At 44.1% G+C, this 20,954-nt stretch overlaps 1 protein-coding gene across 1 annotated transcript in view; it reads left to right on the top strand.

Moving 5' to 3' along the window:
• LOC132971999 (neurocan core protein-like) overlaps window positions 1-14,694 on the top strand; it is a 113,554-nt gene extending 98,860 nt beyond the window's left edge. The window contains exons 13-16 of the mRNA XM_061034832.1: window positions 2,654-2,736; window positions 3,441-3,585; window positions 10,888-11,070; window positions 11,867-14,694. Coding sequence (XP_060890815.1) covers window positions 2,654-2,736; window positions 3,441-3,585; window positions 10,888-11,070; window positions 11,867-12,003 — 548 coding nt within the window. The 3' untranslated portion in view covers window positions 12,004-14,694. The remainder of the gene's footprint in view (window positions 1-2,653; window positions 2,737-3,440; window positions 3,586-10,887; window positions 11,071-11,866) is intronic.
• Window positions 14,695-20,954: the final 6,260 nt, after the last annotated feature.

Genomic DNA, 20,954 nt, shown 5'->3' with positions numbered 1-20,954 from the left:
AGGTGTTGCAGCGATGGAAGCGCTCAAGAGAAGTGGTTCAGAGAGGTTAGAACACAGAAAGGTTTACAGACCCATGCAGAGCTGGATAAACACTGAAGCTTCAGAGTCCACCACATGGTGACCTGTGTGAGCATCGACTCTAGAGAGGAGGGGGGGAGAGACAGCTCTCTACAATGTTTAGAATTTAGACTGCAGTACCCATTTTAAACACTAGGTGAGTTATCCATACAGTCTCTCTTTGTGCACCGATAAACTTTCATCTCCTTCTCAGCTTTCGGCCCTCTGCCAGAGCTCCACAGCCTCATGTGTTTTAATGAGTCCAGATCCTCAGCAGAGGAACCCGGTAAACCTGAATCCAACTTCTGTCTCAGACGGATGCCAGGAAGTGACTCCCATCCCTCTTCTATACAGTTACAGTTATCAAAAAGTGCGTTTAATTAGCCAGAATATTTCTCCACCCAGCAGTAAGGAGATCAGATCCATTAGGACGATCAATGGGCCTGGTAATGAAGTTAATTACACCATCACTGAAATCTTGTATGTACACACACGCCTGTAAGACCCTGCACAGAGATGTACACACACAGACACAAATTAGATTATCCCAACACAACCTTAGTGATGTTTCTGTTTCACACAGAAAACCAAACAGAAATCTCATCTCTGCTTCAGAATCAGAAAAAAACAGTCAAACTACGTTCTTCCTGTTTCAGCTGAGACCAGAGGGAAGATCTCTGACTGCTTTTCTGCTGCTGTTGAACCTGAGTCAGGCCTCAAGTTCAGACCTTGTTGCACAAAGAACACCGACATGTAACAATGAGCAATCTAATAGTTCAAAGGACACCTAGGGCCAGATTTACTAAGCTCCCAATTAAAGAGTACTAAATTGTGTGTTCACTCCAAAAGTTTGCACGTTTGGTTGGTGGGCGTTTTGCGGGTGATCTACTAAGAAATTTTGCGTGAATGACAACAGGTGCAAACCTTGTGGAGGAGGTAGTATTTAAGTCAGGCTTTTGCGTGTTCTCTGGTTTACATCACAGAGAGTTTGGACAGAAAGCAGGATGACTGCAAGCGCAAAATAGGTATTAGTGGGAGAGGCAAATAAACGCACAATACTTTTGAGTTATAGGAGATAAATCTGAATATTACAAAGAACATTTTGGTTATAAGAAAACATCTGCATTAAACAGGGCCTCTCTTTTCTTCCCTTCATCTTAAGAATGAAGTGTCATACATTGCGCAGGAGGTGCGCACTGTGTCCTCTGTGGACCGGGCGCTCTACACACGGGCCGTTGTTGTGCTCCAGACAGCTGGTCAGCGCTGTGTCTGATCGGACATAAATGCCCTGGAGAGAGGTATCGAAGACGGGGGTACAAACAGTGGCGAGGTACCCCAATCCAAGCGTCCTACAGAGTAGCAGCAGCAGGCTTTAGAGGGAGGTGACGGGCGCATTATGGAGAGGAGCGCACCGGAGGGGGCGAGCTGGGGAAGAGACGAGAGACCAGAGAAAAAGGAAATCCCTGTTTAAAATATAATGTTGCCGAAAAGAGGGAAATAGGAAGACATAAATGTCAATGTTGAAATTCGATAGAATTCAGAGGCTGTGGATGTTCAGTTTTCTTTGGCTGTAGGCTTTGGCAACAATAGCCTGTAGTTTAATCAGGTGTTTCTCTTCCTTAATGATTAGAATATTGAATCAAATTAAAAAAATAAATGCATGCCATTTATTTTTCTGTCATTTGAAACATGTAAACACTTGTGGGGAAAAACGCGATCATTATGCCTTCTTTTGTTGAGCCTATGTCTCCTCCTAACTTCAATAACAGCAGCCTGTTGTGTGTAACACTGGTCTCCTGGGTTAGCACGTTCCTTTCAAAGGTGTTAAATACAGACACCGTCACTATCACCGCAATTCTTGTCAGGTTTGGTAAATCGCAATGCGTGTACTAACTTAACTTGTTTGCATTTTCTCCTCCCAGTATTTTGCACGTTAGGGCAGAAACGCTCCATATTGCATATTCATTAAGTCAAACGTACTAAATGGTCAATGTGTGTTGTTTTGCTCATTTGAAAGACGCAATCCTCACTGCGCGCCGTTAGTAGATCAGATAGCACTTTTTTTGCTGGTGGTATCAAGTTTGCACACGTTTTAAGACATGCAAACCTTTAGTAAATCAGGCCCCTAGTGTTTAAAATGGGTACTGCAGTCTAAATTCTAAACATTGTAGAGAGCTGTCTCCTCCTCCCCCCCCCCTGAACCACTTCTCTAGCCCTGATAACTGCTCTCATATCTGACAAACCGAAGGGCGTCCAAAACGTTAAGGTCAGTTTAGCGGGTCTAGGGTGACTGACCTGTGGTGCCAGTTGTACAATGTTAAAAGACTTAGAATGAAAGCAAACAGTTTTTCTCTTGTTCTATCTAGGACTTGCGCTCCTTAAATGTACCTCCTCTTGTTACTCCAGTTTTTTTGCAACAGTTAATTTGCCCTAACAAACAAGGGCTTCATGTTTTTGATTAGTCCTCATCATACCTGCAAAATAGTAGTTTATTGTAAAGCACAAATTATCACTTTTTTATTAACCATTTCCTAAACATTTGGTTGGTTACTTCCTCTTTGTCTCTGTTTTCTTTACCTGTATTTCTCTCCCTCAGGTCTGAGCCATGACAACACCTGGATCGGCTTGAATGATCGCACAGTGGAGGACGACTTTCAGTGGACCGACAAGATGGAGCTGGTGAGAACCGGCCGAGTGTGTCGCGATGTGCTGATAGACTGAATGTTTAGAACTTTAACGGCTCATTACAGATTGAATGTGAAACTTTCTCCCCCAGGTTTGAATAAATGAATAAAAAATGATAGCCCTGGAACCGATACACACAGGATATAGAGAAACACGTGGATAAGAACTACAAAATAAAACAGGAAACAGTAAGACTAAACTTAAAGAAATACACACAAGGGAAACAACAGGAAGTAAGAAAGAGACTAAATTAAACAGGAAATGGAATCATGTCAGTGAGTGTTCAGTGTCTCAGTCAGATGTTGACTAGTGAAGTTTAAAGTCACAGACAAACTGTTGGAAAAAGAGCTCAGTGTCATAGCTGGAAACATCCTGAACTACAGTTTGCTAAGAGGAGAAATATTTATTAACCCAACGTGTTTCCAGCTAAATATTGTCTTTGACCTTTGACCTTGAGATAATCATCAGTAGTTTGTCTCTTCCTCTGATAATGACAGCTTGTCTCAGGTACACAGCTTTACTATTTAGAGGTAGGATGATGATGAACGAAGGAGGATCAGAAACGACTTATGATTGTGAGAAAGTGGACGTGATCACTGATTGGTGTTTAGAATCATTATGATGCTTGAAGTTTAAAAACTTCTGGTGGTTTTGATTTCTCTCACAGTACTTCTGCTTCTGTGTTTGTGTCTGTGCAGCAATATGAGAACTGGCGTGAGAACCAGCCTGACAACTTCTTCGCTGGAGGAGAAGACTGCGTGGTGATGATCGCTCACGAGAACGGCAAATGGAACGATGTGCCCTGCAACTACAACCTGCCCTACGTCTGCAAGAAGGGGACAGGTGAGAGCAACCAGGTGGAGGAGGAGAGGAGAGACCTGCATGTGGTTATAGACACTTCAGAAAGTGAATAAAAGGACTGACAGGATGGTGAGGAGGCAGAGAAGCTGGATAGAGAAGGCTGAAAAAAAGAAATAAGGAGAGAGTAAGGGCAAACCCTCAAAGTCCAGCTCGTTTGACCGGTGTGAGTGCTCGGATCTGTGCTCAAGCTCTGTACACTTCCTTCCACTTTCAGCACGGTACATGAAGCCATTCATGTGTTATATTACGACGTTACTAGAGATAACCATGCTCAGACCCGTTTAGTCCTGGAGCAGTGAGAGTGCAGGCCAGAGAGGGAATGTTACAGTACAGACAGCATGAAGCCTCATTGTGTTGCAGTACAGACAGCATGAAAAGCCTCATTGTGTTGCAGTACAGACAGCATGAAGCCTCATTGTGTTGCAGTACAGACAGCATGAAGCCTCATTGTGTTACAGTACAGACAGCATGAAGCCTCATTGTGTTACAGTACAGACAGCATGAAGCCTCATTGTGTTGCAGTACAGACAGCATGAAGCCTCATTGTGTTGCAGTACAGACAGCATGAAGCCTCATTGTGTTGCAGTACAGACAGCATGAAGTCTCATTGTGTTACAGCACAGACAGCATTTATATTAAATGTGGTTCTCTGCAGAGATTAGCTCTGAACCTCTTCCCTCTGTCCTCGTTTCTTCCTCCAGCTCGTCTTTAAAAAGCCCTCCACGTACCTCTCATGTCACAGCTCTGCCAAACGCTCTTTTTAAAATGAGGTGGAGCATTTCCTGAGGCGGAGAAAACTTCAACCCACGCTGGAGACGTTCCAGTATTTACATTGTTGGCTCCTCTGTGTTCCCTGTTGCAGCTGCTCTGAGCCGGAGTCCGACCATCACATTCCCCTCTGAGAGAGCCCATTAGAGCTTATTTTTACAGCACATTTGCATACAGGTCAGACTTATGAGCAATGCAACAAAGACAGATTTATTAAAAGCATGGATGAGACTCAGGAGACCCTGAGCTGTGTGACAAGCGTTCTGACTTTTTATTGATCAAACTGTGACGTTAGAGTCCTTCACTTTTAAGAGTTAGGATAATACGAGATGAGTAGAACAAATATGAAAGAGATAAAGATGATACACAAATTCTTGAAGCATTTCCACATTTTTGTTAACGCGCTATAAAGTGACAGTAAAGTCATTTTCAGTGTGCCACGGTTTGTTCCTGCAACCGACCGGCCCCTGAGAACGCAGTTGGGCTGTGCAGGGGGGCACCCTGTTGGTCGATAGGAGATAAGTGTTCATTTAATCTGTTAACATGAATTACTTAACACTGAAACAAGATGACAACATGCTGACCATGCAGTGCCCTGTCATTTTGCTGACCTTGTAGCTTTTCTTAATTTACTAGCATGGCGTGCTGTTTTGATGCAATGGAAGAGCCTTCATCCACCCTCTCATACCAAGTGGGTTAAAGAAACCCTGTGCTTTATGAAATAGAACAACTATCACACGCTCTCAAGCCGTTTTCACATCTGCACTCCTGAAAATATCTAGATAGTCTGGGAAGACTGCTCCAGATATTCTCCTGATCTGGTTGTTCACACATGCACCTCACAGCAGGAGACTATCGCTGATAGAAGAACGATGTGGAAGTAGCACACAAGTCGACAAGTCTATACGGCGCTATAATGAGAATATGTGTGTTTGTATCAATGCTACGTGTAGTTGAAGAGAATCTCAATGTGAACTAAAGAGTGGAGAAGAACATACTGGAGAACAGGAAACATGCAGCAGCAGGTTCATTAGAGCACAGAGATAGTAGAGGTGGCGTGCAGACAGTCTATGGTCGTGCAGCGATCACAGGGAATAAAGGTCCATCCATCGCCCTGATGGTCCCTGGAGGACTGATGAAGATATCCACTAAGCTGACATGTTGTTGTTATCACCTGTTCACTGCTGATGAGCAGACCAACAGGTCACATGATCTGTGAGCTGTAGAGAGCAGACAGAGAACACACAGCATGGAGCTGATAAGAAAAGACATTACATGAGTTTACTCAGAGGCTGACGGGGTGGAGAGAGGAGGAGATGAAAAGATGGCGGAGATTAAATCTGACTCATTATGGTCAGAGGAGAGCTGCATGCTGGGGACTTGTGACAGTGAACATCAAAGGTGGTGCAACGCCATGATTGTGAGGGAAATACCTTTTCATTCATATTAAATCAGGCTGGATGTTTGTGAGGATGTGCTCATTGCCTGAGGCTTTAGAAGGGTGGGTTGGATGATTAACTGTCTGCTAAAGGAATGGCCCCCAACCACCGGGCCTCTGACCTGTACCGGGACCTAGGTTGTCTCAAACTGGGCTGCAAACACCCGGTCAGAAACAAGATGGTGGATGTAATTAACATACATGTACTGCTTGGGGGTCAAAGCTGAAGGATGAGCGCTCACTTTCAGCTTTTTCAGAACATTGTAGTTTCACCACGGCAGACCCAGGTCATTAACCTCCGCCGGCCTGTCACATTTAATCACGTGGCCTAGTGGAAATGTGGACAGATAGTCAGAGCAACGAGATCGCCTTTCCCTAAATCCTTTATGAATTCTCCTAACATCTTTCCTTAACCTCATGACGTTTTCCCTGGGTTAAGGTAAAGTGTATAGTGAAAGGAGATAGGAGGGACAATTCGAACGCACCCCTAGGTTGTCTCAAAACGGGCTGCAAACACCCGGTCAGAAACAAGATGGTGGATGTATTTAACATTACTGCTTGGGGGTCAAAGCTGAAGGATGAGCGCTCACTTTCAGTTGGTGAGCTGGTGAGGAGGAAAATAGACGACAATAAGATGTTTGTTTTTTTAAACTGGAGCAGCTGTAAAAACATCTGACAGACATAGAAGATAAAGGAGACACTCTCCTCTCATTCAGCTCCGACTGCCACTAAACCGAGGCGCTGCAGACAGACTGGATGTTAGAAAACACCCTGCGTCTGTCACTCACACACAGAACGCCATGCTACGACCACCTTGTCTCCAGGGGAACAGGTTCAGGGGTCACACCGATGCTGAGTTCAGTTTAGATTTTTGAGTGTTTTTTATACTAGTTTAGGTCATGTTAACACAAAATGAGTGCAGGATGGCCATCAGGGGAGTAATAATCCCTGCGTCATCTGAGTATGTCACAGGGTCTGTGCATAACCCTTCAAAATAATGGAATCATTTCAGGACATTTACTCGTTCTGTTTTGGGTTTATCCAGACCGGACTAGAGGGGCTCAGAGGCTGAAGACTGTTTCTGATACTCGTCACAATAATCTAAATCTGAAACCTGATCTCATTTACCTTTACCCCTCTTATACACTTCTGAATGTGAGCTTATTAGAAACATGCAGAGGCTTTTCAGCTCAGGTAGAATCATTTCTATCTGAACCGGTTCTCTCGCCCGCTTGAAATGATTTAGAAGTTAAGTACTTCCTGTTCCATCGTTTTGAAGTCTACAGGATTTTTGAAAACATTTTCAATTATACGGCTTAAAATACATCTGGGCGTGCCCCACTTGTGAATTTTGGAGCTTCTTACCAACGTTTAACAAAAGCCGTTTGCTAACAAGTAGCTAACTAGGACTGCAGGGTTTGTCGTTAACATTAAACGTCATCTCGCCGAAGATGGAACCTCGTCTGGTTGGAAGCTTCGTGGAGCTGACGTTGAAGTCGGTGAACCGTGGTGTCGTTCCTTTATAGCCTAGCATTAGCTTTTGACTTTCATTGCTTTTCAGCTTAATTTGTGAAGATTATCTTGATAAACAAACTAGTACACCGTCTGAGGTAGTTTACAGTTTGATCCAGCAGAGGGCGCTCTCAGTGTGACTTGACCATTGCATGACCTCTTGACCTCAGTAAATGAAAACAGTAACGTTGTAGCGGGGCGATTCAGGAGATGTAAACGTACATGATGCAGACTCACATGAGGGAGACTCGCCTCTCTGCAGACAGCAGCTCACTGATTGGTTGAGAGACACAGGGTCGCTAAAAACCTGCAACTCTCCAAGCTGGCTTGCAAATATCTGTTTAACGTGTATGCGCTCTGAATGGTTGTTCTCTTCAGCAGGTCATATTGTAAATAAAAAGCGAGCTGCACTCGACCCTGATCAAGCTGACAGACTTTTGTTTCTGGTGAATAACCGTATTTAAAATAAGTTCGCCTAAATTTGTTCGAAGTTGCTTTTATGAAAAAGTGGCGGCAATAATTGTTACTGTTGCCTTAAGTTCCCTGTATCTTTAGTGTTTCCTGTTTTATTTTGTATTTCTTGTCTCCGGTGATGGTCCTTTTGGTTTTATCCTCATTATGGATATGGTTAAATGAAGTAATGAAACATTACTGTGTGGTATTCTAAAATCGTTAGAAGTAGATCTTTGGAAAAAGTGACAGCCCGATTAACCATGTAAGACATTATTATACGAACATTATTGACATCTGCTTAAAACACAAAAACAGACACACACAATGCTGTGTGTAGTGGCTGAACGTTTGGTTTTTCATAATCAGGAAATCAGACTTGTGTTTTATTTTGAAAGTCACTGCCTAACAGTTGGAGAAGCAGCCCTGCAGCTCTTTCTTTGAGAGTTCTGTTGAGTCTGTTGGTAGCAGCTCTCTGTTTGAGTTTCATCTCTCCCTGCTTCATTTCATTCTCACCTTGTTTTCCTCCTCTGAGAGAAATCATTCAGGGTATAAAGGTGGGAAACCCTGAACCTTCCATTAGTGCTGAGTCACTGATAGTAGACGAGAAAAGGGAGTTTGCATCTTTTTATCCACAACAAATAAATAAAGTGTGGAATTAAAACTTTAATCAGAGATAAAGTCATTAGAGAGGCAGAGGACAAAGATTAGGGATTAAAAAGGATTTGTTGGCTGATTGGTCCTCTCGTGAATGCTTTCAAGTGTTTGAATCCCATTAAAGGACGAACATTAAAGGGAAACCTTCCAACAGAACGTCCATTTAGTTATTGTTACTTACTAATTGTTGTCCCAGAAAGACGTTTGTTAAACAGTGACAAATTATAAGTAGAGGGAGTGCACGCACAGTCGCACCATTCGCTGCTGCTCGCTGCTGCTCTAGTCAATGCTCCTGTTTCCACATGACGTACAGCGGTCCGTCTCAGAGTCTGCCCTGCTCAGGTTCATTTATACTTCAAGTCTATTTTAGACGGAGCTCGCTGCAAGCACGCATCAAGCTAAACAGAATAGATCAACAGGACGTTAGACAAGGAAACGCACAGAGCATTCGGTGAATTTCAAAATAATAATGTGATCTTGTAGTGATCTTTTAGTTCCCCTGTGATCTTGTAGTTCTCATGTGATCTTGTAGTTCCAGTGCGATCTTGTAGTTCTCATGTGATCTTGTAGTTCTCCTGTGATCGTGTAGTTCCCCTGTGATCTTGTAGTTCTCATGTGATCTTGTAGTTCTCCCGTGATCTTGTAGTTCTCCTGTGATCTTGTAGTTCTCCTGTGGTCTTGTAGTTCTCCTGTGATCCTGTAGTTCTCCCGTGATCTTGTAGTTCTCCTGTGATCTTGTAGTTCTGCTGTGATCTTGTAGTTCTCTCCTGTGATCTTGTAGTTCTTCTGTGACCTTGTGAAATCGTGTTTACAGCTGCTCATGGCTGTGCTCACACTTCAGAAAGGATCCAGAGGACCCTTTGTGATGTCATGAAGGGAAAATCTCCAAACGGCTTGTTTGAGCACACGTTTTCTGAAAAGTGGAGCAGAGAAAAGACGGAGAGGATGGACTTTTCTCATCATTGGGGGGTTTGTAGCAGAGGTGTGGACTCGAGTCACATGACTTGGACTCGAGTCAGACTCGAGTCACAGATTTCATGACTTTTGACTCGACAAAATCATGAAAGACTTGCAACTCGATTTGGACTTCAACACCAATGACTCATGACTTCACTTGGACTTAAGACAAAAATTGGTAGGCTGTTATCTCACAGCCTGCTGTAGTCTGGGAATGTCTTCACACACACTGTAAAAAAGGGGGAGCAAGGGTGGCCTGGGCACTAGGCATACTACCTTTTAGAAAATAAATAAAGGCGAGTTAATTTATATTTAAAAATGTCTCAATTTCCTGACATGATCTAATAAAATGACCCAAATCAGTGATCTGATCTAATGGAACACACCATCAAACACAGAATTCAGTCAAATAAAAATGGAAAAAACAGAATTTAGGAAAAAATAAACAAAACAGAGTCAGTCACACTGGTACTGTTATTTTATTTTAAGAAGTAGGCTAAATAAAATCAAATAAGCAATCATGATTTGTGTTACTGTAAAAAATTATTACTCTGTTAAAATGGCATTTAATTTGGTGAAGAGAGGTAATGACTTGTTCAGGACTCGAAATTCAAAGGTTAGGACTTTTGACTCAACTTGAGACTTGCCTGTCTTTACTTGGGACTTGACTCGGGACTTGAGACCAAAGATTTGAGACTTACTTGTGACTTGCAAAGCAATGACTTTGTCCCACCTCTGGTTTGTAGACAGACTAGAGACACATATTAGGGTTAGAGAAATTGTATGTGACCTTAGAATAAATGCTTTGGGCGTTTTAATTAACTGAAGGAGCTCTCAGAAAAAAAGATAAAAGCACTTTAAAACTAACAAGAGAGCATCTTTCACCACTCACTTTTTCATCATGAGGTAATCAGCCGTTTATTGGAGCGAGTAATAAAAGCTTATAACATCTTTTAAGTCAAAGGTTATTGAAGATGGAAGTGCAATTCAAAGTGCCGACTCAGAATCTTGACATATTGCAGAGACAGCTGTTGTTATTCAATCACAGCACTGCCCCCTAGGGACTCTCAGAGGTACTACATACTCACCTGCTGTCTCCTCGGGGAGACCGGCGCCCTCTGACAGGAAAGTTCAAGAATCTGTGAAATTGTTTTTTTGAGTGTCTCCCTGAGGTTCGTCCGTCCTGTCAGTCTCCGACCAGAGTGTCAGCCCTCTCTCCATCTCAGCCTGTGCATACATTTCTTTAAGTGTCAGTGTTACTTTGACAACCACCTACTCACTGACGGACACGCTGTCCTGCACAGCTTTGTCCACATTTTCACATCGGTGCTGTGAGTTGAAAAACAGTCCTGACATTTCAATCAAGGACACTCGTTATATTGTATCTGCATGTACAATCAAACAAGGGATCAGCTGCACAGAAAAACTACAGAAAAACTTGGCTTAATGTGAATATTAAATCAAAAATAATCACAAGCTACTCTCTCTCTATGTCCCAACAGTGCTCTGTGGAGACCCACCCACTGTGGATAACGCCTTCCTGATTGGCCGACAGCGTTCCCATTATGACATCCACTCTGTGGTGCGCTACCAGTGTGCCGACGGCTTCCTGCAGCGCCATGTGCCCACTGCGAGGTGTCGTGCCAACGGCAAGTGGGAGCGGCCAAAAATCATCTGCATAAAATGTGAGTTTTTCACAAAGAGGATTTTCACAGAGTGGGTTAGCAGACAGCAGCATTTCTCATGGTCGTATTTATATTTCCCCCCCCATTACTTAATTTTACCGCAGCCATAAAATGAGACACAAACCAAACAGCCTGTTGACGATCCAAGAGGACGACTTATATATCAGAAACACAAGTCTGTCAGCTTGATCAGGGTCGAGTGCAGCTCTCTTTTTATTAACAATATGACCTGCTGATGAGAACATCCAACAGAGCGCATACACATTCCTGGTATACGTAAATATTTGCGAGCCAGCTTGGAGAGTTGCAGGTTTGTAGCGAGTCTCTCCACCAATCAGTGAGCTGCTGCCTGCAGAGAGACGAGTCTCCCTCATGTGAGTCTGCGTCTCCTGAATCGTCCCCTCGCCCCCGTTAGGTGTATCGTTAATTAAAGTAGACATTTCTTTAAGTTGCAGTGAGGGACAGAGCAGCCTGATGTGGCAGAGCCTCCCAGGAACAAGCTGAAGCTGAGGCTGTGAGTGGGTGGATGTAGCTCAGTGTGCATCCACTCTCCTGAACGGGAGATAAGACAGACTCCCTCAGTGCTCTTTGATCCCGACTCCCTCCACTTTTACCTGGTTTCACCTCACTTCCTGTCTGTCTGAATGATTCTGATGCCTGTCAGGGATTCATCTGTCTCTTACATCACTTTTCAAAAACCAGCCTTTCATCCATCTCTGATAAAAGTCTGAATAACCTTCTGCCATTCTTTTTTCATTCACTGTCTCTCACGTCCTCTCTGTTTTTGCTCCACCAGCACGGAGAGTCTCCCGTTACCGGCGCCACCACCACAAGGGCCAGAGGGAGCACAGGAAGCACAAGAGGCACGGCCACAGAGAGGGAGGCCACCACAAAGGGAAGGCGGGGCAGGGCCACAACCGCACCCACTTCTGAACCAAAACAACACATGATTCATCTTCTTCTTCCTCTGCTGCTAACCTGGTGAACATCTCCCCCCCATGCTGTCTCTTTCCTCTTGCCCCATTCACCAACAGTACTTCACATCTTACAGCCCAGAACTGTTTACCCCCGCCCCGCCCTGCCCTGCACTACCCCGCCCCGCCCTTACAGCTCCACCAGTAGCTCTAAGAGTCCATCTGTATCATAGTGAACTCTGAGGCCTGCCGACATGCTGCCAGGCTTCACAAGGACAATAACAACATTGCTTTAAACTCTCTAAGTTACTTCCTCTTTTCCTCTTTTACGTTCTCGTCTTCACTCGTCTGTTTCTAGTCTCTGACTCGACCGAGTTCCTCTTCCACAGAGACCCGAAACATGGGGGCTACCCTGAAGTGATTATCAGCACTGAACGTTCTTCAGACACTAAACATACTCAATCTAAACCAAACGAGTCGACCTGTTTGTTCAACACACGACTGACTTTATCCAGTGCTTTTGGTTTCTCTCTTTTAAACTCCTCCGAAGCCGGTTTTGAATTGATTTGCTTTCGTTTGGAAACGTTTGTAATTGTTTTAATTAGCTTGTTAGCGCTGTGTGTTCTTGTCAGTGTGAGACATTTTACTTTAGATCAGATGACGAACAACCAGAGGAAAATTAAAGACACATCACATCTCGGCTCAGTTTCATCACATCTCATGTGACCCCCCCCCCCCCCCCTTCATTAAGAAGGGTGTGTACGCCTGACAACGGTTTGTCCTCAACAGTCTGCATGCTTCTTAGCTTCTGAAAACTTGTGTCGCTGTGGGGATTTTGGGATTTTTGGATTTTTCCTCTTTGATCCGATGTGTGACAGATGATGCTGTCAGCTCGCCGAGAGAGAGGGAGCAGGTTATATATATATGTAGATCCTGTAGTCCTCTCATATGTCACAGCAAACACCAAATAGGACAGCTCTATCAACAGTGAGGGCGCTCTGCAGAAGAACACATACATCACAGCTTCATGTGTAGCCTGACAAAAACTTTCAATCAATATTTCCCTCTGCAGTGTGGATGAAACCATTCCTGCATATTTCTGCAGCTTTTTTTTCTGGCCACTTTCCAGGAAGATTATCGATTAAAAAAGTCATAAGTCATGTTGAAGCAGATCCCCGTTTTACTTTGATGACAATGCATTTCATTCTTTACATTCTGGAGTCTGTTGGGGCCAGGAATCCTCGGACCAGCGGCCATCACCGTGATGTGATAGATAATCTGACAACAACACATTTCCTATGAGTATTATTTTCAAAATAAAATCAGGAAAAGCAAACAAATGCCAAACACCGTGTCCTAAGAGTTTTGACCCCCCCTAACCCTAACACCCCCCAGGTATTCATAAAATCGTAAACTTATCATTTTGAGTGTCATAACAATATGCATTTAAAACACTGCAAACATTAGATACAAAACAATGTGTTTTAACATTTTTAAAGATAAAGTTCCCCCCTCACAGTGGTTCTGCTGAACCCTGCATATTAAGTTGGAGAGGAGTACGACGGTTCTCCCTCTTGCACCCTCCTGCTGCAGGTCCTGCTTTGAAGACGGGATTAGGAGGGATGGAACAAGTGCTTTGCTCTTTTCTTTCCTCTTTTACTACGCTCTTAAATTGATGTCTTATTCTAAAGCCAGTACTAAAAGGTTGGAGCTTCAGGATTAAAGTCACTCCAGCGTCTTTAAGCTGTGTTCCTCTTTAATCCTGCTCATTACTCTTCTTCTTTATGAGCAGGTCAACAACAAGTAACCCATTTTCACCAGCTGCTTTGTAGTGACAGAGATCATTCAGCTGCCTTTCACGTTCCTCAGAAAAAGAGCTCTGAGGCAGAATCAGGCCGTGTTCAGTCAAACGAGGTGACAGGATCCATCCTGTGCACATTAATGCTCTGCCTTTGTTTGTTTCCTCTCACCTTGACAATGACAACAGAGAAGAATAGTGACCCTGCTCCTCTCTTATCACTTTAATTAATCTACCGCATGCCTAATGAGCGAGGCTGCATTATCTGAAGGACCTCAGGGCCGGGACAACAAGGGGGAGGGTGAGTTTGACGGACAGCTGCTGAGAGGTTTAGAGTGATTGACAGGAGGCTCGGAGAGCGGTCACAGCCGTCAGAGTTCTGAGGTTTCTGAGATGTCAAGCTGCAACAGTATGGAGCAGCAGCGGATGAAGGAGAAGGGCGCCACTGAAGCGTTTCTCACAGCGATTCAGAGATCCTGTGAGGGCTTTTTCAGCTGCTTATAAAATATTAAAGATTCTTTATGAGCTATAAACGAGCTATAACGAGACCAGCGACCAGATTGGCTAAATCCATACAGTCATTTAAAATGTCTGACACTTCTGCTGCAGGCTCGGTGTCAGACTCAGGGCTCGATCACACAGAGACTCAGAGAAGAAAATATTTCCACCGCTGGCAAGCTTTTTAGGACACGGTGTAACAAATCAAGGTTTCGAGGTCAGAACAAAATATCTGCTAAACTGATGGTCTGATTTTCTGTCTTATTTTTATTGGCTGACTGAATTCATTTACAAAATACTCTAAATGTACATACTGCATGCTAACCCGACTGTTAGCATCCCGTTAGCAACAGGCTAAAACACGGGTCATGTTCGACAAGCTAGCATCTAGCTAGCACGGCCCACCGGTACGTATGTTAGTATTATTTAGCAACATGTGAAATGTATTCCAGCACGGCTCTTTTATTTTAAGCCGCTAGTTGGTCACAAGCTGGGCTACGTGTGTTTGGGGTGTCTGTGTCTCTTTAAGGGTGAAAGCGTGCTCCGGTAGGTTACTTCCTCTTGGACTTTGAAGTTTTCTTTCTTTGTTTCAGAAGGTGTACATCCTCCATGTTTTTATGACGATGCAGCAACAGTAACTCATTAAGTGTTGACACACATTCTTCTTCACTGTTCCTCCTCATTTGATATCTGTGTGTCTGCGTTTTGATCTCTCCTCTCGTCTCCTCTGCCTGCACCCTCCTCTCCTCCCCTTGATGTGTCTGAAGCCCTCAGGGCAGAAGCAGCCTTATGATTGTGACTCCTAATTATGAAGCAGAGTGACTTAACAGAGAGTTTGTTGCCAGCTGCCTCAGCTCAGCCTGAGGGGTACGAGGAGCCGCAGCACTGAGCGTCTCTGAAACCAGTAGCCGGCGTCTCCGGCTCCGGCTCCACATCTGATCCTCATCGTGGCCCAAGTCACCCCCCCTCGCATCGCAGCACACAGCTGAAGTCCTACGAGTTCAGCAGAGATGATCCCCTAGGGATTCTAGGGAAGTGCATCCAATTCTCTTTGTGTTTGTGTCAGTGCTCTCTGTCTCTAAAAAACTCTCAGTGGGAGACGGCTGGGTCACATTTTGTAAGTTTTATGAGCGTGTGTGTTTTTTATTTGTGACACAAAGAAGTCAGTGGATATTAATCCGGGGTGCCCATGAAACTGACGCCATTTTACTTTAACCATAAATAAACACAACACTCAGGTTTCTGTTTTTAACAGAACCTATAACATCACAAATGATTTGTATGAAATGTCTCCAGACTTAGAAATAACCACGAGTCGCTGCTGTCGAAGGACTGAAAATACTCAAAAAAAGATCACAGCTCTTTAAACAATTAATTCATCTACGATTCATTTATCAGACGCTTTTATCCAAAGTGATGTACATCAGAGAGTAAGAACACAAGCAAGAAGAGAGAGAGGAGGAAACAACATCAGGAAGTGAAAACAAACGGCTTTGAGTCCGATCAGACAGGAAGTGACCAAAGGTGCTGACAGGAAGTGACCAAAGGTGCTGACAGGAAGTGACCAAAGGTGCTGACCGGAAGTGACCAAAGGTGCTGACAGGAAGTGACCAAAGGTGCTGACCGGAAGTGACCAAAGGTGCTGACAGGAAGTGTACAAAGGTGTTGACAGGAAGTGACCAGAGGCAGAGCACGACATCGAGAGCTGATTTCAAGAGCAGTTGACTCTCTCACATCTTCACATGCGCGCACACACAGCTCTGTTCCCTCCTCTCGTCTTTACCCTTACACATTGCCAACACTCTCAATGCTCTCAGCATTATTGAAGTAAAGTGTAGAGGAAACCATTTTGCCCCTCCTCATTCCCAATTCAGATGAGACGTGACAACGGCGTAAATATTCCGCCTTGAACTGGGAAGATTTCAGCGCCATTAGCCTCTTATTACCATGCATGCCTAGCTTAAAGCTAAAAATACTTAGAAGGAAGATTTTTGTGTTTTTGTTAGTTTCGGGGCCATTTTTTGCCTTTGTGAGACAGTAGAGTTGAAGAGAGAAAATGGGGTCGGATTTGAACCCATGTCTGCTGTGACAAGGACTACGGAGTCCGTACACGGGGCGCTCGACATAACCACTAGGCTATCCAGCGCCGGGTTGTTAGGTTTTGATTTGAGTTTAGTTGATAACTCAGATTAATGTTGATGCTTTTACTGCTGGAGATGTTTCAGCAGAACGTGTATGAAAACGGAGTTCCTCGTGTACTCTGATTATACCGCTCGGGAACCGGGGGCGTTGAGACGCTTCACTTGTAAGGCTGCGTGATGAGAAAGACAGAGGCTGATGTCCTCAGCTGCTCAAAGTCAGACTATTGATCCCCTGATTAGGTGGTCTGTCTAGGGTTCCCATTAAGTCCGTCGATGACATTGACAGTACAATCGTGTCGCCTGGCGGCTGGATGGTAATGGCAGACCGTCGGAGCTCGCCGCGCTCCTCTGCGTCTCTGTGAACAAGCAAAGCCTTGTTCTCTGCCACGTGATTGGTTCCCATCAAACACTGATTTCTGCATCATTTATATTGAGATTTGTTTTGTTCTCTGATCTTGATCTTCTCCTGCTGTGGACGTCTGCTTCACATCATCTCTGTTGGTTTATTCTACACACTGAGAGGTGTTTGTACCACATCGCTGTTCTTTTGGAAAAGATGGGAAAAAAAATGTTTTTAACGTGACAAGGACACAAATACTGAGCCAATGACAAAAACTTGTTTTCCTCTGTGATGTAAATACTCTGAAGTTTGTCCTTTTATTTAATCCATAGAAACTCTGGATGTGTTTGTAGCTTAGCCTCTTTGGACCACATTCACACAGCCTCAGTAAATCCAAAACCTCCCCCCCCCCTCGTTTCACAGTCGACTGTTTGAAGCTGCTGCATCCGAAAAACAGAAAGCGACTCTTTCTGGTCCACACTACATCTCCCAGAAAGCCAGAGGCGAGGTGATGGTCGAACAAACAGAAACGTATCACTCCTTTGTCTCTGTTCTCAGCTCGCTTTGTGTTCATGCCCACGGTCAACCCAGATCCAATAAAACTGTAACTGAGCCATCTGTGTCTGTGTGGATCTGGTCCACATGTATTAATCAATATTTAGTGATGTTTGTTCTCATGAAGTCGGTTCTGTCATTGTATTTTGTTCTTTATTAGACGAAGGATGATTAAAGGAAATCTTTGTTTGGTTCTGTAATCAAGCTGTGCCTGAGTGGTTATTTATTTGAGTTGATTTCAAACACACAGCGTGCACATGACAAACTTCAGTTAAATTATGCAGTTAAATGTGAAACCATAAGATCATATTGTCCAGCAGATATAAAGAGCTACTGGACTCAAAAAGCCAGTTATTAAATGATCTCACCAGGAGTTCAGTATAGGGTTTAATATGTTGACTAATACATGAAAGAAACACAGACTGTAAATACTACTGGACGAAGCCTGAGTGATGTCATCCATCTGCTCCTGCAGGGGGCTTTTTACCTTGGATGTTTGTTTGGATGGATGTGTTTGGATGGTTGGATAGATGGGTGTGTGTTTGAATGGATGTTTAATTGGATGGATGTTTGGCTGGATGGATGTGTGTGTTTGAATGGATGGATGGATGGATGATGGATGTGTATGGTTGGATGTGTTTTTCGATGGATGTTTAATTGGATGGATGGATGTGTGTTTGTATGGATGGAATTGTGTATGTTTGGATGGATGGAGGGGTGGATGATGGATGTGTGTGGATGGATGTGTGTTTGGATGGATGGATATGTTTGGATGTGTGTGTGTGTGTGTGTTAGGATGCCAGGCCGTCTTTGTAAATAAGAATTTGTTCTAAATGACCTGCCTGGTTAAAAAAAGGTAAAATACAATTTTTAAAAGATGGATTGTTGTCTGTTTGGATGGATTGTTGTGTGTCTGGATGGATGGGTGGATGGATGGATAGATGTTTGCCTGGATGGATGGATGGATGGATGTTTGGATAGATAGGTGAATTGATGGATGGATATGTGTCTGGATTGATGGATGGATGGACAGATGTTTGCCTGGATGGATGGATGTTTGGATAGATAGGTGAATTGATGGATGGATGTGTGTCTGGATGGATGGTTGGATGGCTGGATGGATGGATGGATGGATGGATGGATGGATGGATGGATGGAAGGATGGATGGATGGATGGATGTTTGTTGGGATGGTTGGATGGATGGATGGATGGATGGATGGATGAATGGATGGATGGATGGATGGATGTTTGTTGGGTTGGATGGATGGATGGATGGATGTTTGGATGGATGGTTGGATGGATGGTTAGATGGATGTGTGTCTGGATGGATGTTTGTTTGGAAAGAAGGATGGATTGGTAGATGGGCATACTAATGGACTCCATTCTTGATATAGTTTAAACACAGATCATAGGCCTATGCTGCTCGTAACTTCAAATAAATAAAACCTTGAAAGTTTTAAACAAACTTATTGAAGTTTTAAAGCTCAGGAGACTATAAAGCTTACCGTTTGAAATTATGACATGCTGAAAAAGAACAGAGTGACCAGACCAACGGCACAAATCTATTTATGAAGATAAGATTACCATCCGGATTGATTCTCCTTTTGTCCTCAAAACTCACCATGATGCAAATTACTTTGAGCTGGCTCTTTCTCTTGCTATCATCACGACCCCCTGTACTATCTTATGTTCTCTAAGCTGATTATTACTGTTCTGATTCTTCAGCTGCAGAACAATCTCCTCTCTGACCTTCATGTGTCAAACAGATGCATTTCTAAATCTCTTTGGAATGGGTATAATGTTTTTCTACACCGTCAAGATTACAAGAATACATTCAGCCGAGATTGTTTTCATATATTTAAAATCTCATGCATAGAGTTTAAGCAAAAGAGAAGGTCATGAGGGACAAATCCCTCAGCTGAGGGAGAGGAAGAAGGAGACAGAGAGAGAGGGATCACAGGAACAAGGAGGGAGGAGACAGAGAGAGAGGGATCACAGAAACGAGGAGGGAGGAGACAGAAAGAGAGGGATCACAGATAAGAGGAAGGAGGAGACAGAAAGAGAGGGATCACAGGAACAAGGAAGGAGGAGACAGAGAGAGAGGGATCACAGGAACAAGGAAGGAGGAGACAGAGAGAGAGGGATCACAGATAAGAGAAAGGAGACAGAGAGCGAGGGATCACAGTTAAGAGGAAGGAGACAGAAAGAGAGGGATCAAAGGTAAGAGAGGCGACAGAAAGAGAGATCACAGGTAAGAAGGAGGAGACAGAAAGAGAGGGATCAAAGGTAAGAGAAAGGAGGAGACAGAAAGAGAGGGATCACAGGTAAGAAGGAGGAGACAGAAAGAGAGGGATCACAGGTAAGAGGAAGGAGACAGAAAGAGAGGGATCACAGGTAAGAGAAAGGAGGAGACAGAACGAGAGGGATCACAGGTAAGAGAAAGGAGGAGACAGAGAGAGAGGGATCACAGGTAAGAGAAAGGAGGAGACAGAGAGAGGGATCACAGGTAAGAGAAAGGAGGAGACAGAGAGAGAGGGATCACAGGTAAGAGAAAGGAGGAGACAGAGAGAGAGGGATCACAGGTAAGAGAAAGGAGGAGACAGAGAGAGAGGGATCACAGGTAAGAGAAAGGAGGAGACAGAGAGAGAGGGATCACAGGTAAGACAAAGGAGGAGACAGAGAGAGAGGGATGGTTTCACTGTTTCCTGTAAAAATGCAACCTTCTCTCTCTCTCTCTCTCTCCCTCCCTTCCTCCATGCCTCGCTCGCTCGTTCCTCTCATTTCCCTTTGATATGCAACTCGTTTCATTATTATTCAGAAACACAGGAAGAAGCCACACTGCCAACTTCTGCTTTCCGTCGACAATCAATCATTCTGAATATAGCATCTCTTTAACATCCTCTCTCTCTCTCTCTGTTCTGGCTGCCTGACTGATGTCTTCGCTTGGCTCGCTGACTTCCAAAGACAGCGCTCATTAAAGGCGGCTTCCCAGAGACTTCCTCTGAAACTCAGAGCTGGAAATGACCTTCAGCAGTCGAGCCGGGAGAGGGGGGTTCATGTGAGAGGGGGCTCGACAAAGATACAAGAATGAAACCCAACATATTTGACATCCGGTCTTCAGGCCGGAGAACGAGCACTTCTCTGAGGTGTGAATCATCTCGAATGTGACAAAACTTTTAGAGTTCAAACACATGAAAAGACGACTCAGCATGACCTCGTTCTCGGGTCAATATCACACTCATCTGGCAGGCATGGGGATATCTGGTGTGATCCTGTATTATCTCTAAATGATGCTGCCAGAGTTGAAGAAGATTATGAAAACTAACAAAGATCTTTAACATTTTCTCAGCCTGTACAAGTTAGGCTCGGGGTAAAGCCGGGATGTTGAATGTTTTAAACCAGTAATCTGCATTCAAGCATTGTGTATAGGCAAGAAACGCCACCATCATCAAAAACAACATCAGCAGCTGTTCTAAAGAGTTCCTTCCACCACCGGGGGGCGACAGAGGAGAAGAGTCTTAGTCAGCGTCTTAGGACCCTGTTGTGAAGGTTGGATCAGACGCCTTTCATTGGCAGAGCGTAGTGGGCGGGAGGGAGTGAAGACCTGGATCAGAGAGTTAACGTATGGAGAAGATGT

The sequence above is a fragment of the Labrus mixtus genome, chromosome 3 (genome assembly GCF_963584025.1).
Source record: "Labrus mixtus chromosome 3, fLabMix1.1, whole genome shotgun sequence".
Classification (NCBI taxonomy): Eukaryota; Metazoa; Chordata; class Actinopteri; order Labriformes; family Labridae; genus Labrus; species Labrus mixtus.
The sequence above is the reverse complement of the archived record's forward strand: the minus strand, read 5'-3'. Positions and strand labels throughout refer to the sequence as shown.